Below are 16,061 nucleotides of genomic sequence, written 5' to 3' on the forward strand. Positions count from 1 at the left end.
TCTATAGCTTTGATTGGTTAAACTTTTTTTTGTAACCAAATTAATAATAATTTGACATTTCTAATTTAAAACATATTTTAAACTCGATTCTATACTATATATAGTTATATATATATATACATCTGGTATTTTGACACTTCCATTAAAAGAATTAATCAGTGATTCTATATACACATATATAACTTGTGGAAGTAATTTGAAGTTAACGACAAATAATTAACCTAAGGGTTATTCATGTCTATAGATATAATCAAGATGAGCCGTCAATGTTCTTCTCGTCAAGCAATCTTCGTCGTCGTCTTTCTCGCAACTCTCTCCCGCCGCTTCATATAATTTTGAATCCATCATTTCCTAAAATGTAATTAAACATATATGAATCAAGAAATGAAATTATACCAATTACGTATAAAATCTACATAATAACCGGGTATGTAGTATATATGACTAACCAGACTAAGTATGTCGGCCGAAGAGATTGTAAAGGAGGGGAAATCGGCCGGTTCAGGGCGGGCGGTGCACGTTAGCGTGGTGGTGCAACAAAGGACGAGAGCTACCATGAGCAAAGTAGAGAGATTATCCATTTTGTGATTAATTTTTGGATATTGACACCAATAATCACCGAACAATCTTTATATAGAGTCATTCTTGGTTAACTATATTCTTAATGTAGTCTTTATTTTAGACGGTTTTGTTCTTATCTTTTATTTTGTCAGTGTTCTTATCTTTTCCACACACACAAAAATAGTAAATAAACACAAAAATAGTAAATAAACACATATATCTCAATTCACTCGTCCTGGGAAGAGAAAAAGAAGAAAATATATATTTTTTAACATATTTTTAAGTTTTTAGTTTGTTGAATTTGATTAAATCTAGAGTACGCTAATAACTTTCTATAATTAACCATCAGACCAAAACAATTTAGCTGTGTATTTAAAAAAAATTCAACAACATTTACATCTATTTTTCTTCAAAAGTAACTTACCTTGTATTCTTTATATAGACGTTTACACCGAGGGACACTTTCTCTCTTTTGTTAACGCCTGAAGACACATTGTATAGATGGAGCACAATATTGGGATAGCTATCTTTTCGTTGGATATTAAGGCCCTCTGCGCGAGTTTGAAAAAAAAAATATTCCCTTTAAGGAACCAAACCAGATAATACTCTGGTTGGAATAAATGCAGCAGATGGAAAAGTAAAAGTAGGTATATGGGTTTTAGAGTCTCTTGTTTGGGCCGTTGATTTTTTTGGTGAAATAAGATCTAATGGCTCAGAAGAGGCGTATAGTTTTGGCTCTAATAAATGTTGTTCTTTAACGTATAGTTTTTGTTTGTGAGAGTAGTGTGATGTCATGTGAACCACACGGCTTTAACCCTTCCACTGATAGATTTTTCTTTTGGTTTCTAAACAAAAATGTATCTGAACAAAATCTTATTGTTTAATACGAAAATAAATACAAACGGTTACAAAATGCAGAAACTTTCATTTTATACAAATCTCGTAAATACCCAGAACATGGAATGGGATCTTCATTGTTATCCATATCTCATCTGACCACCTCTTATCTGACCTTTGCGACCCTCCCCCCCCCCCACACCTCTCATGTCCACAGCCACCACAGCCACCACATCCACACAACTGCCGTCCACACTGATCACATCCACACGTCACGACATCAACAACATCACCACAACCACTGACCATGAGAAACCCGTCCACAATTCTTCCGACCACATCAACAATATCCACACACACATTGACTAAGAGAGCTACCATCACCTCCATTAATTACCACCTCCATTAATTACCACCTCCAGTATCTCCTCTCCCTCTATTACCACTTTCGTATCCACCACCGAGAGCTCCATCCACAACTCTTCTGGTCACATCAACAACATCAACACAACCACTGACTACGAGAACCCCGTCCACAACTCTTCCGACCACATCAACAATATCGACACACATTGACCAAGAGAGCTACCATCACCTCCATTAATCATCACCTCCAGTATCTCATCTCCCTCTATTACCACTTTCGTATCCACCACCGAGAGCTCCATCCACAAATCTTCCGGTCACATCAACAACATCAACAACATCAACACAACCACTAACTACGAGATCCTCATCCACAATTCTTCCGGCCACATCAAAAATACCCACGCACACATTGACCAAGAGAGCCACCGTCACTTTCATAGGGTTTGGCCGAGAAAACAGAGTCAACTAGTTGTTCTAAGAAGCGGGGTCTAACTTTCCATGTGGAGTTTGTCTGTGAATCAAAGGAGGCAGAGAAGAACAGAGATCGAGATCGAGAACTAATCGGCAAGAGCGTTGAAGACTACGCGGCGATGGTCGGGGCCAAGGAACGATCCAAATACTGAAATCGAGAGGTGGAACACGGTAATACGATGTCGAGAGAGACGAATCAAGAAGATTTAGAGCGGCAGCGAAAGTATCTTTCTCAGATTACAAATTTGTCGCACGGGAGAAAGGAGGTAGGGTTTCGTCGTTTCATAGTTTTCTCAGATTATGGATTTTGTTTGAAAAAGGAACCGACGCCAAAGAGATAAAGTGATGTTATATTTTGATTTTAAATTTATCTTATTTATCTAGATAGATAGTGTAACGAAATGAGATGTACTTTAGTTAGAGGTTATGTTGGTAATTTTGTTAGGGTAATGTGTCTTGTATGTTCAACGTGTCTCTTAGTGTAATTGACAACTTAGAACGTGTTTCCTAGGGTAAAAATTTCTTCTTTATATTAACACATATGGAAGTCGATCGTGGGACGAATGAATATTTTTGCCATGGAGTATTGGCTTGGTCACTTGAGTGGAGCGGAGAAGATTGTGGCTGGACGTACCGAAACAAAATTAATACACATGATAATGAGTATCAAAAATGTTGACGTGTTACGAAATGTATAGTCAACGTTTCGTTTCAACGTTTGGTTTTAATTTTAGGCCAAAATTACCAATATAAAAACTCTAATTAACTAATTATAAACGAAACTGATGGCATTAACGAAACATATTAAATTGCTCCCAACACTGCTCCTCCTCCGTTGCTGAAGCTGATTCCGCCGTTAATTTCTCGCCGGTGACAATCTTGCTACAGATCCGTTAGTTGGGGGTGCTCTAATCCATCCCCTGAGACTCATCTCAGTCTCCCTACTATGGATGGAAGCTCAAAGATGGAACCTTTGTTCCTCTCTGTTTATGGAACCTCAGCTGAATTTCCCGGCGGGTTTTCAGTCTAATCTCTTTTCTTGAGTTTCCCTCTACTGTCCTGGTACAGTCTACTTGCCTCGCCACTGAGGATCTACTTTCACCATTAGGGTTTCCGTACCGTATTCCGTACGGTTGTGTTTTTCTTTCTCTGTTCTTTGGAGTGGAGTTCTCTTAGCATTGCCATGTCTCACCGCCTATCTAGAGCGGAGAAGGGTAAATGGAAACCGGACCCTCCAAGACAGAACTGACGACCACCAGTAAATATTCCGGAGGTCAACAGCTCTTCCCTCATCGAGGAGAATAAATTCACTCTCATTGGACGAGTTACAAATCCTGCAGTGCAGAACACAAGAGCTCTTGTGGATTTCTTTCCCCAACACTGGAAGGTGGTAGGAACAATAACTGGAAGAGACCTAGGGCCTAATTTGTTCCAGTTCAAGTTTGAATCGGAGCATGATATGCAAACTATCCTATCTAAAGCTCCATTCCACTTCAAACGTTGGATGATAATTCTACAAAGATGGGAGCCTATTGTATCGGACTACTTCCCAGCCCTGATCTCTTTCTGGATCAGAGTCCATGGGATCCCTCTCCATTACTGGACTGATATAGCTCTTAACACTATTGGCGAGGAACTGAAACCTGTGGAGAATTTTGATGTAGATCGCGGAAGAGTAAGGGTACAGATTAACGGGTTGAAGCCGCTGGAGATGAAGATGGATATAAGCCTACCATCAGGAGAGATCAAGCAGGTTGATCTCGAATATGAAAAGCTGGAAAGACACTGCTTTGCTTGCTACTCTCTGTCTCATGAGGCTGATGACTGCCCATCTCAGCAAGCTCGTAACAACGCTGGAAACTCAAGATACCCATCTCTAGGGATCAATCAATCTCGTACCCTGGAGAGGTTGGAGGCTCACAGGGCTAGAACCCAAACCATGAAGAACAGCAGAACGATCCCTTCTCTCCCCTCCCACAAAGAAACTAGACCTCAAAGGTGGAATAGAGTTTCAGAACCTAGCGCCTTTGACTGGAACAGAGAAAAAGAATTTCGTGTTAACTATGGAGCTCGAAAGGAACTCTCATCTAGAGAAGGATCATCACGTATAGATCCAAAGGGGCCTTCTATCTCTAGGACTCCTGCTCGCGAACACCTATGTTTTCGCAGAGACTCTTCTGAGGTCCATCGAGGGTCTGTATCAAACAATGTTACGTCGACTCCACGCCAAACATGGAGACCAGTGGCTGAAGGCTCTCGCAAAGGAAACTCTGCTTCTCAGGGTATGTCGCAGGTTTCTCACACCCCCTCTCCGAGACCCCAAAGAGAAGAAGATTCCCTGCAGAGAGCGATAACTAACAGGGAAAATCAAAACTCTGGAAATGGAAGCGCTCGATCCTCTGAGAGAAGATCAGCACACGATAGACTCTCCCTGCCCTCCCCTAGGATTCCACTACTCCAAGACGGAGTCGCAAACTCGGAATTTGGTAGACTACAGGAGGTCCCCATTCAAGTTCTAGAAGATAATTCCCCCCTGCTCTCGTCTGGTGGGCTTCCTTCAAGCTCAAGGAAACCTAGCACACCTAGTGGGGAGGCTAGAAACTCTTTCCTGAATAGGTCTCCTATACGCACTCTTAGCGAGGATCGTCTGCACGTGTCTCTGCGACTTGGCCCGATAGCAGACAATGATCCAGAAAATACTTCCCAACTACAGCTAAATCGCAGGTCTGGCAAGGAGGTAGCTTCACAACCCAACTCGGCTGGGAAAAGGAAACAGATAACCCTCTCTCAATCCAAAATGAAAGGGTCTCTGAGCCCAAACCAAGGGGTGAGTGTGAAGAAAAGAAGAGTCACAAAAGTTCAAAACTCCCCTCGCAGAAGAACTGTGCCAGCGACGGGATAGAGCAGCGGAGCTACGAGAGGGTCTACAAGAGGAACCCAACCAAGAACAACGCTCATCCCAGCCGCTCCAAAACCTCTTCCTTAGTGAATATGTGCTGGAACTATCAAGGTATAGGGAGCGACCTGACAGTTCGTCGACTCCGGGAATTTTGATCCAAAAATTCTCCGGATATAATGTTCCTTATGGAAACTAAGAGGAAGGATGAAGACGTCTTCAAGATGTATCGTGGCACTGAGTTTACTAACCACTACACAGTTCCTCCGATTGGACTTAGTGGAGGCTTAGCCCTATCTTGGAAAGATAATGTAACTCTAGAAGTTCTATTTGCTTCCGCCAATGTAATAGACACTAGAGTTACTTTCAACAATAAAAGTTTCTTTGTCTCCTATATCTATGGTGCTCCATAACGAGAGAATAGACCTGCCTTTTGGCAGACCCTAACGGAATTAGGAGCACAAAGAGACCAAGCTTGGCTACTCACCGGGGACTTCAATGATCTACTTGACAACTCTGAGAAGGTTGGAGGACCGCCAAGATGGGAAGGATCATTCCTGTCGTTTAGAAACTTTGTCTCGCAACAAGGACTTTGGGATCTGCAGTTTTCGGGGAACTCCCTCTCTTGGAGAGGCACGCGATACACGCACTTTATACAGTCCCGCCTTGATAGAGCTATGGCCAATGTGGCATGGATGGAAATGTTCCCTGCTGGAAGAAGTGAATACCTGAGATACGAAGGATCGGACCATCGTCCTATACTCACGCACTTTGATCTCCACCTGAACCGAAAAAAGGGCTCGTTCAGATATGATAGAAGCCTCAGTGAAAAACCTGAAATTCGAGCCCTTATTGAGAGTTCGTGGAATGGAGCAGGAAGCGTTTCAGTTCTAACCAAGATCAATCAGGTTAGAAGGGACCTTATTGACTGGGTGAAAAGGAATGCTGCATCTTCCAAAGATCTCATCACTTCTAGCCAGCTAGCATTGGAACAAGCTCTTTCAGAGATTATTCCTAACCCAGAAAGAATTGAGAGCCTGAAGCAAACACTGGAAAACGCGTATAAAGAAGAAGAATTATACTGGCGACAGAGGAGCCATATCCAGTGGTTGAAAGGAGGAGATAGAAACTCTAGTTTCTTTCATGCTGTAACGAGAGGCCGAAGAGCCCGTAATAAATTCTCAGTCATTGAGAATGAGCTGGGGCAGGCGGTTTATGATGAGGACCAGATAGTCAACACGTTCACTCTCTTCTATCAGGCGTTGTTTGAAGCTGGAGGCTCTGATCCCATCAGTACTGTCCGTGAAGCGCTCACCACAAAAGTCACTATCGAGATGAATCAAGCTATGAGTGCTATGCCGAGTATTGAAGAGGTGCGAGCGGCTGTATTTGCTATCCACTCTGATAGAGACCCGGGTCCAGACGGATTTTCGGCGGGGTTTTATCAGTCCTTTTGGGATATCATTGGGCCTGATATGTACCGAGATATTTTGTCTTTCTTCGAAGACAGCACACTCCACCCACGACACAATGAAACTCATGTGAGGTTGATACCAAAAGGGCTGGGAGCTAAGAGAGTGTCTGATTATCGGCCGATAGATTTATGTAACACTCACTATAAAATCATCGCCAAGATCTTGACGAAAAGACTGCAGCCGATGCTCCAGCTTCTGATATCGCCTTCTCAGTCTGCTTTTGTACCGGGACATGCTATATCTGATAATGTGTTGCTGACCCACGAGATTCTACACTATCTGCGCCACTCTGGAGCAAAAAAAAGAGTCTATATGGCGGTAAAAACCGACATGAGCAAGGCGTATGACAGAATTGAGTGGGGATTTCTGAAGGCAGTACTTGAAACTCTTGGATTTAATCTAACAGTTGTTAACTGGCACATGGAGTGTCTGAACTCAGTTTCCTACTCCTTCCTTATCAACGGGAGCCTACAAGGCAGAGTCAACCCGTCTCGAGGCCTCCGACAAGGTGACCCGCTCTCTCCGTACCTCTTTATACTCTGTATAGAGATCCTCTCGGGACTGTGCAATAATGCTTTGCAAGATGGAACTCTCCCTGGTATCAAGGTCGCTAGAGCATGCCCGCCAATCAACCATCTCCTATTTGCCGATGACACCATGTTCTTCGGTAAATCAGACTCCGGTAGCTGCTCGGCCCTCACCTCTATCCTCAGCAAATATGAGGCAGCCTCGGGCCAATGTATAAACCGAGCAAAGTCAGTGATCACATTCTCGTCTAAAACCCATCCTGATGCAAAGACTAGAGTTAAGACTGCGTTGGATATATCTTCAGAAGGAGGAATTGGAAAGTATCTCAGTCTTCTGGAGCATTTTGGCCGCAAAAAGAGAGATATCTTTGCGAATATTGTAGACATGATCCGTCAGCGATCTCATGGTTGGTCTACACGGTTCCTGTCAGGCGCGGGGAAGATGGTGCTACTGAAAGCAGTGTTGGCAGCGATGCCCACCTACGCTATAACTTGCTTTAAGCTCCCCAAATCCTTGGGTAAACAGATCCAATCAGTACTAACAAGGTTCTGGTGGGATGTCAAACCAGAACTTAGGAAAATGGCTTGGGTTTCATGGGACAAACTAACGCTTCCTAAGAGGTCTGGTGGTCTCGGGTTCAAGGAGATAGAGACGTTCAATGATGCTCTCCTTGCTAAAATAACATGGCGACTACTGAAGCATCCTGACTCCCTTCTCGGACAAACCCTGCTGAACAAATACTGTATGGATGCAGATATCCTTAACTGCACTATTGCAAAGTCATCCTCCCACGGGTGGTGAGGAATCATGGCAGGGCGTGAAGTGCTCAGACAGGGTTTGGGATGGATAGTAGGCAATGGAGATAGCATCAAGGTCTGGGATGATGACTGGCTCTCTACAAGCTCCCAAGCTCGACCTATGGGCCCCCCCCCCCCACCCTCTGCTCGCAGCACTTAAAGGTCAGCGATCTGATCAATCCGAGCACAGCAGACTGGGACATCCAGAAGATACGACTTCACCTGCCTCATTATGAGGAAACCATTAGGAAAATCATCCCAAGCTCTTTTGGATCAAATGATGAACTGATGTGGCTACCAGAGAAGACAGGAACCTATAGCTCTAAATCCGGCTATGCACTCTCTAAAGTCTACCAGTCAAATATAGATGAAAGCTTCAACTGGAGTAGTTGCATCTGGAACGTTAAATGCTCCCCAAAAATCAAGCACTTCCTCTGGAAAATGAAAAATGATGCAGTTGCGGTGGGCTCGACTCTGCTCAAGAGGGGAATTCAGGTTGATGGTACCTGCAAGAGAACAAGAAACAACTATTCATCTTTTTACTCAATGTGCTTTCGCTAAGAAGGTATGGGAGTTGGTTCCATCTTTATTTACACCTGCAGTGAGAACTTGTGCTTCTATCACCGAACTCCTCAGGCTGTGCACAAGACTAGTCAATCTCCCCCCATCTGGTATATCAATACCTCTTTACCCTTGGATACTATGGCTGCTTTGGACAAACAGAAACAAGCTCTTGTTTGAGGATAAGTCTTTCAATGAATCAGAATTGGTTACTAGAGCCCTGGTGCTAGCAAGAGAATGGCAAAGTACCTCTCTACCAGCAGGGTCACAATCTGATTCACCTAAAGACTCCTCGCATAAACCCTTTGTCCTACCCTCGGGTTTCGAAGAAGCAAGCTCTGATACCATCCATTATTATGTGGATGCAGCTTGGAATAGTGGCTCTGCTGCAGGGGGTTTTGGCTGGATTTGCTACGACCATGCTGGTCTCACCCTTCGTCAGGGTACTTCATCTCGCCGGTATGTAGCTTCGGCCTTGGTTGCCGAAGCGTTGGCGTTAAATTTAGCACTCTCTGATGCTGTCAATGCAGGTGTTAAAGACTTGATCTGTTTTTCAGACTCTAAAAGTCTAGTCGCACTGCTCTCAGGAAAGTCATCTGTGACTGAACTCCAAAGAATCATCAGTGATATATCCTTGTTGAGCCTATCTTTATTGTCTGTTACTTTTAAATTTGTTCCACGCTCTTGTAATATGGCTGCTGATAGCCTAGCGAAAAACGCTCTGTATGTTGCGTCAAACTCCCTTGAGGAGGATGACTAACTTTTCGGTTTGATTATTAATGCAAGGTTTGATCAAAAAAAAGAAAAAAAAACCCTAATTATAATTTTATTTTGGGTTCAACCTGGCCTTATGAAATTCAACACCATTAATAACGTGAACATCACAGTCACATGTGGTGTTTCATTTTAGCTACTTCGGCCGATGATTCAGCCATGATCATTAGTACCTTTTTGTCGTAGTCATTAGTACATTAATTAATCGCAATATGCACCACTATATAAAGTTATTTCCCGAGAAAACGATCGATCTTTACTGTTGTAAAGAAAAAAAAATCGACTAAAGTTACCACGTCATGTAGCAATATTATAAATAACATTTGACCATATGCATGCATGGACATATTACATCTACGTGACACACGGTCCGTATATATAGTCGACCTATACTTACAAAGAACTCTAATGACGCACCAAATGACGCCACGCGATAAATCTCAACGAATACACCACCACAAACATATAGAAAACAAAAAATATGTCTACAAAGGTGAAAAGCCATGATTAATTAGTGGATTCATAACGTACTTTGCATCCATTTACGCTTATGTATACACGCACACACATAAAAAACATGTATCCTGGAGATGAAACTGACGTTGGAAGGCCAAAATAAAACTTATAACATATTTAGTCCATCGGGATTAAATATATCGTTAAATCGTATTGTTTGTTTGTATTTTTTTTTCGTTTTTTTTTGCTAAAACGCATATATGTATATATAGTTACAGTCCGTGGCTCTTTTTGGTTTTAATCAGTTAATAAACATCAAATTTGCAACTCAGTTTCTTAGAAACGACAGACGTTGTTAAAGATGATTTAAAGGCGATAGTGTTGCCTGTTAACATCCATTGCCAAATATGATTTAGCGTCACATTTAAGTTTTACCAATCTACAAAATTTTATCGTAATATGGCTTGGTTTTGTAGTGGTTAATAACTTTACATGCGTTATTTGAATTACAATTGATAGAAAATATGTAAAAGATAGTCCCATACTTTTCATTAAAGTTTTTTCCCTCGACTTTAATTAGAGATTTAATAAAAGATCTTTATCTAAATATGACCTAAACCGTACGTAACCGTCGCATATACTAATCTGCATGTATAAATCATCAATTCTACATGATCCAGATTATATACACCTCAAAACTGAAATGTCTTTTCCTCAAGCATAGGGAAATTCGTTAATTAGCAGAAGGGTAAAGAATCAAATGTATATATTCTTAATGATTCGCATGGATATTAAGATTAAATTCAAGAGTAATCTTCAAAAAAAAAAGATTAAATCCAAGAGAGTATAAATAGAGATTGTACATATATATGTCTACAAATATGTAAACGAAGTATTAATGTAAATTTATAATTCTCTAACAGTTTTGATGGGAGATTTCTAACTTAGAAGTTTGTAATTATATAACCCGTACATAATAGTATGCAAATGTGCAATGGAATGTTGATATAATTTTATACTGTAATAAATAAAAATTGGGATATTTTCAAAAAGCCAATATGTGAAGCTTTTCAATTGGACATTAAAGTTTGATTTCACATGAGACCGAACCAAAGACTTACGATGAGCACATTCACATAATAGCATAACTATTTATATATACAATGGAATGTTGATCTGTATTATAGTAAATGAAGTTGGAATTATTAAAAAGCTAATATATGAAGCTTTTGTATTGGAATTAAAGTTTGGTTTCACATGGGATCGAACCAAACATGAGTCTGGCTGACCATGAAAAGGTTCATGTAGAATAAATTAATTAAGCAATGTATATGTAATTGTTGGCCTCTACTTTATTATATATGAGATGCATGTGGCTGTTGCTCCACATATATTTTTCTAATATTCCTAAATGAGCTAACTAAATGTATTTTCTGATATAGTTTTTGAGTAATTGTCATATTAACAACAAAAATATATTTTTATCAGAATACTTCACTAAAACTTCAGATTTCTCCGTTTCTCCATATTAATCAACTAAAATAAGAAATCTCTCAACTATACTTTGAGTCGGCATATTACTAGTTTATATTTCAATGTTTCCGTGTAGCAAGCAAGTATATATACTTTTTTGCTCGTTGGAATGTAGGATATAGGGTTCTTTACAAAAAGCATTGGTCTCATCTCTCGTGCAAAGCACCAGTTTGCTTCAGTTAATTGGAAAGTGTTCCTTAGATTCTTTATTTCTTTTCTGTTTGATTAATTTTACTCCACCCTTTGTCTACCTTATTTTTCCTTTTTAGATTGAAATGATGATTCTAGTCCCTCTCCAGTGTCCATCCCGTGTAGAAAGAAATCAAGAATATTTTATTTTTCTTCAACAAAAAGAGCTCCATCGTGGCTGTAAATATCATAACAAGTATATGTTCGCAATACATTTGTTGATGCGATACGAGAAAAGAAAAGAATTATGATCAATGAGGTTGAAATGCTCGGGGAATGTTTTTTTTTTAATGTATATGGGATTGAAATTAATGTATATGTTCATAAATAACTAATTCCAAAGAAAATTAAACAAAGTATTCAATCTTAATCTGAAAGGTAAACCTTTCTAGAAATATGTCATTCTTGAATTAGTTCTGACTTCTGAATAATATACCAAACGTGTGAAATGTCGATTGTTTCTTCATCACTAAGGTATTACAGACATTTGGTTATTTAATTTCAAGAAAAATATTTTTATTTTTGCTAGACGGACCCCAAACGAGTAATGGTGCCCCACAAAATATTTCTTGCTTTTACAAAGTTGGCTCTACAAGTTTTTAAACCCGCCATAGTGCAACATGACTCAAAAGCTGCTTATACAGTATAATATACGGTTGTATACCGTATTTTAAAGTGACTAAAATACCCCTGTTTATTTGTCCATAAATATCAAGCTCCAACAATGCAATTCTTCCCTTTTCCCCTTCTAATCTCTCTCATCTCTCTACTAGGAAAAATAAGCAATTATGTTGTCCACTGTACCGGCCTTTTCCATGTCTGACCCGGGTTTAGTTAATCAATTTCAGGGATTCCAAACCGGGTTCACTCCTTGGGAATGGGACTGCTCTGATCTCTTTTCCGTTAACCAGCTGTCTCTTGAACCGGCCGTTCCCAGTCCATGTTTTGCTGAATCCGACTCTGGTCTCGTCAAAATTAACTCTGGTTTTGATGACATCAAACCCGGTTCTGATGAAGAATATACCGGTTTCATCAAAACTAAACCCGGTTTTGACGAAGCCCAAAGTTCCCACGGCGTACCAGATGAACCGGACTCGGACGACCCAAAACAATGGACAGCCATCGCGAGTTTACACTCGGGAGAGCAGAATCATAACCGGAATACACTAATTCAACCGGAGATGACCGAGGAGAAGAAGAGGAAGAGGATGGAATCGAACCGGGAATCAGCGAAACGGTCGAGAATGCGTAAACAAAGTCACATTAATAACTTAAGGAACCAAGTAAACCAGCTCGACATGGAAAACCGTGAGCTCAAGAACCGGCTCCAGTTATTTACATACCAGCTTCAACGAGTGAATACAGACAATATCCAGCTCGTGGCGGAACAAGACATTCTCCGGTTAAGATTGTCGGAGATGAGGCGGATCCTGATGATCAGACAACTTCAACAACAACAACAACAACAATGGGAACTCAATAACCGGAGAATGATCATGATTGAACAAAACCCATCTACGATCATGGATCATATGATATATATAAGTAAATAATAAAAACAAAAAAAATTAGAACGATACCATCAATCTCTTTATTTGTCTCTCTATCTCTCTATGTAAATGACATCGATGGTTAGGGCAGAGGAAAAGAAAGTTTTCGAGAAGGAGAAGAAGATGAAAAAGTTTTATTTTTTGTAATCTTTTTTTTTTTCCACTCTCGTAGGAAGTGATCGTTGTCGTGTTATGATAAATAACTAAAAGAGTTATCACATTAATGCAATGATATTATATTATTCGTACTTTGTGGGAAGCTTTTGTGCGCAATGACAGGAAAGTAGTTTAATTTATTTATTTTTTAAATAAGTTGAAACATTAAAGTAATTAACAGGTTACACGAATAATTAAAGGGTAATTAAAATAAGCAATCAAAATATTTATTTAAATATATCTATCATCACAATGTGGGAGCCATGTTTATCCATTAATCATGTCGGCCGAAAACAAGTTTTGGTTCTGTAAGCCCAATAAGAAATTAGATCCTCAAAAGTCCCATATATGTTTGAAGAGCACCTAAACCCTAACCTTCAGAGGAAGCAACAATGACAGAGCAAAAAAAAAACCCTAAAAAGGATCTGACCAAAAGATTCAAGAATCATGGTTGTGATTATATTATGTCATTATGCATAGAAAGAAACACAAAAGAACAAAGCAATGCACCAAAGAAACAAGAGTTCAAGATAAAATAAATAAGAACAGAGCTTTTAACACTTTTCCTCCTCAGGTAGTGTAACGGAAGTTGTTGCTCTCTGCAACGGGGCTGTTAGAGAGTGGACAAAACGTTGACTTTTGCAAAACACCTGTTGGAGAAGATACCAGCGTGGGGCTGTTCGTTGTGCTGTTGAGTACTTCACCTAGAGGACCTCCCAAGGAGTTTCCCCATGAGATTGGTATCCAAGTATTCACTTTTTTGAGTGTTTCCTGCTCAGACTCCTGCGATAGCCTGAGAGGTGACAGAGTGGTTTTGTCTTCACCAGTGATGTGTGTGGAGGAAGGAGATGATGATGATGATGCTACTGGGATTGACATTGAAAGCTGCGTCCAGTCTGACTTCCGCTCTTCGGGCCATGAGCTGTGGTTGTGCTTATCCTGGTTGCCGCTAAAATCCAAGTACGTTGATCCAAGTAAGCTCTTTGCCGAGTTAGGGTTCACCAATGAATCAGAGGATATGTGTCCAAACTCAAAAGAGCTGTTGTTGTTTCTCTGTTTGGGAGATTCCTTGGCTTGCAAGTTAACGGTGGATGGACATACTCTGCTTTGCAAGGACATGTGAGTAAGCTATGAATATAAACCGACAATATGCAAAAGATGTGCATATATATGTTTTCACCTATTGTTAGGTGGAGAGTCTGTAGACGGATTGATGTATTGAGCTGCGGTGGTGAGACTGCGGTTACGGTTAATACCGCCAGCAACCACGGACTGTTGCTGCGCTGTAACCGCTTTGGACGCAGCAGCGGTCTGGTTAGATTGGACTTCCACAAGCTTTCTTGAACGGTGACGGCCTCTGTTGATGTGTCTTTCACAGTATTTCTGATCAGGAACAGCATCTCTTGAGCACCTCCATTTCTTCCCATCTGTTCTACGGCATCTCCCTGGCTCAGGATCCATGTTACCTCCAGCAAAACCTAGATGAAAAGTTCCCCATCCAACTGCACCAAATGCCAAACAAATAGTTTTAACCCCTAAGAGCCCAAATCTTGAAAAAACCTTATCAAAGCAATCAATGTATTTTTTTTTAAATGAAATATATTAAAATCGACCCGTATAAACGGGGACTAGATCCGGTTATAAGCCCGATTTGAACAAAATTTACCAATTCATTATTACAAAACTAGTTTTGTCCACACACTAAACCTGGCACATTCCTCCCCTAGTCTGTTTAAAATTTTTTTTTAGGAATGGGTTTCTTTGGTGAGGTTCTCTTTGTAACTTTTAAGAGCAATCAGTGTTATGAAAGGACTTTGCACCTAAAAGTCTTTTAATAAAACAACTAAAGACACATATACCAGCAAGTAGAAAGAAAGGGAGCTTACAAGAGCTAGGAGGCAAAGATCCATAAGGGAAAAAGGACTTCTGGATAGAGATGAGCAAACTAGAAGGAACAGGGACATTGGCTGTGATATACTTATAGATCAACGCCTGTTGTTCTAGCTCAGCCCATTGAGTCAACGTAAAAGGTCCTTTCCCCTGCATGCTCATCATCATCCCACCACAACCATATCCTCCTGCATTTCCACAAAAAAAAATTGTTTTAAATAAGAAATGAAAACAACTTTGAGATATTTACATAGAAACCCATTTCACCAAATCTAAACTTTGCAGACCTCCTGAGTAGCTTCTATATTGAGGTGGGAACTGGTGAAGAAACGGCGAGAGAGAGTTCTTGTTATCCAAACAGACATATTTACTGAAGTCTTGAGCTTCTGGTTTGTCTGAGAAGCTAAGCATCTGTTCTTGTCGGAGAGAGTCAGAAGCAGATCTCATAAGTGGGAACCCAAACGACTTGCTATAAGGAGCTGCGTAAGGGGAAGACAAGCGCTTGTCTTCTGCCATTGTTGTTGTTCTTGCTAGCTTTGAGCTTCGTGGTAAACCGGATCTGTCTTCTTTCAGATCTGGTGACCCGTTTACATTACTAGTAACCGACCCGGGAACATGAGTCCCAGTATCCATATAAAGAAGTGTAAAAGAAGTAATAATAAAAAAAAAGGAAAGCTAGATAATGACTTGAGAGAGAGTTGCCATGGGGAGGAAGAAAGCTTGAGCAAAGATGAGAGAGAGAGACAGAGGGAGAAGACCGAGGCTAAAGTTTTTATTTTTGTTTTTATAATATTATTAGACTTTTGTTTTAAAAATATGATAATTGGTTGGGAGAGATGAAGTTTTGGGAGGAGACAAGAATGGTGTGTACTTATAAAAAACACATTCCGGATCTCGGACATGTTACAACATATTTATCCATGCTTTATATTTATGGTCTATAAAATAAAAGCAACACATTTAGTTATGATTAATAACGTAATTTATCGAAGCGGTGAACATATTTTGATTTGAATAA

At 40.3% G+C, this 16,061-nt stretch overlaps 3 protein-coding genes across 3 annotated transcripts; 1 reads left to right on the top strand and 2 right to left on the bottom strand.

Annotated features, from left to right (window-relative positions):
- Positions 1-22: 22 nt before the first annotated feature.
- On the bottom strand, positions 23-1,582 carry LOC106409702 (putative phytosulfokines 4). The gene is made up of 2 exons (XM_022707235.2): positions 450-1,582; positions 23-351 (listed from the first exon to the last, which is right to left on the bottom strand). Exons 1-2 carry the CDS (start codon positions 579-581, stop codon positions 229-231), a joined length of 255 nt encoding a protein of 84 aa, XP_022562956.1. The 5' UTR covers positions 582-1,582; the 3' UTR covers positions 23-228.
- Positions 1,583-11,978: 10,396 nt separating this feature from the next.
- On the top strand, positions 11,979-13,239 carry LOC106409361 (basic leucine zipper 63-like). The gene has a single exon (XM_013850010.3). The coding sequence runs from the start codon at positions 12,236-12,238 to the stop codon at positions 12,998-13,000; it is 765 nt and encodes a 254-aa protein (XP_013705464.2). The 5' UTR covers positions 11,979-12,235; the 3' UTR covers positions 13,001-13,239.
- Positions 13,240-13,723: 484 nt separating this feature from the next.
- LOC106407512 (growth-regulating factor 2-like) lies at positions 13,724-15,676 on the bottom strand. The gene is given in 4 exon segments (NM_001315881.1): positions 13,724-14,255; positions 14,334-14,655; positions 15,040-15,231; positions 15,331-15,676. Coding segments are annotated over 4 exon segments (1,392 nt in total).
- Positions 15,677-16,061: the final 385 nt, after the last annotated feature.

The sequence above is a fragment of the Brassica napus genome, chromosome C7 (genome assembly GCF_020379485.1).
Source record: "Brassica napus cultivar Da-Ae chromosome C7, Da-Ae, whole genome shotgun sequence".
Taxonomy (NCBI): domain Eukaryota; kingdom Viridiplantae; phylum Streptophyta; class Magnoliopsida; order Brassicales; family Brassicaceae; genus Brassica; species Brassica napus.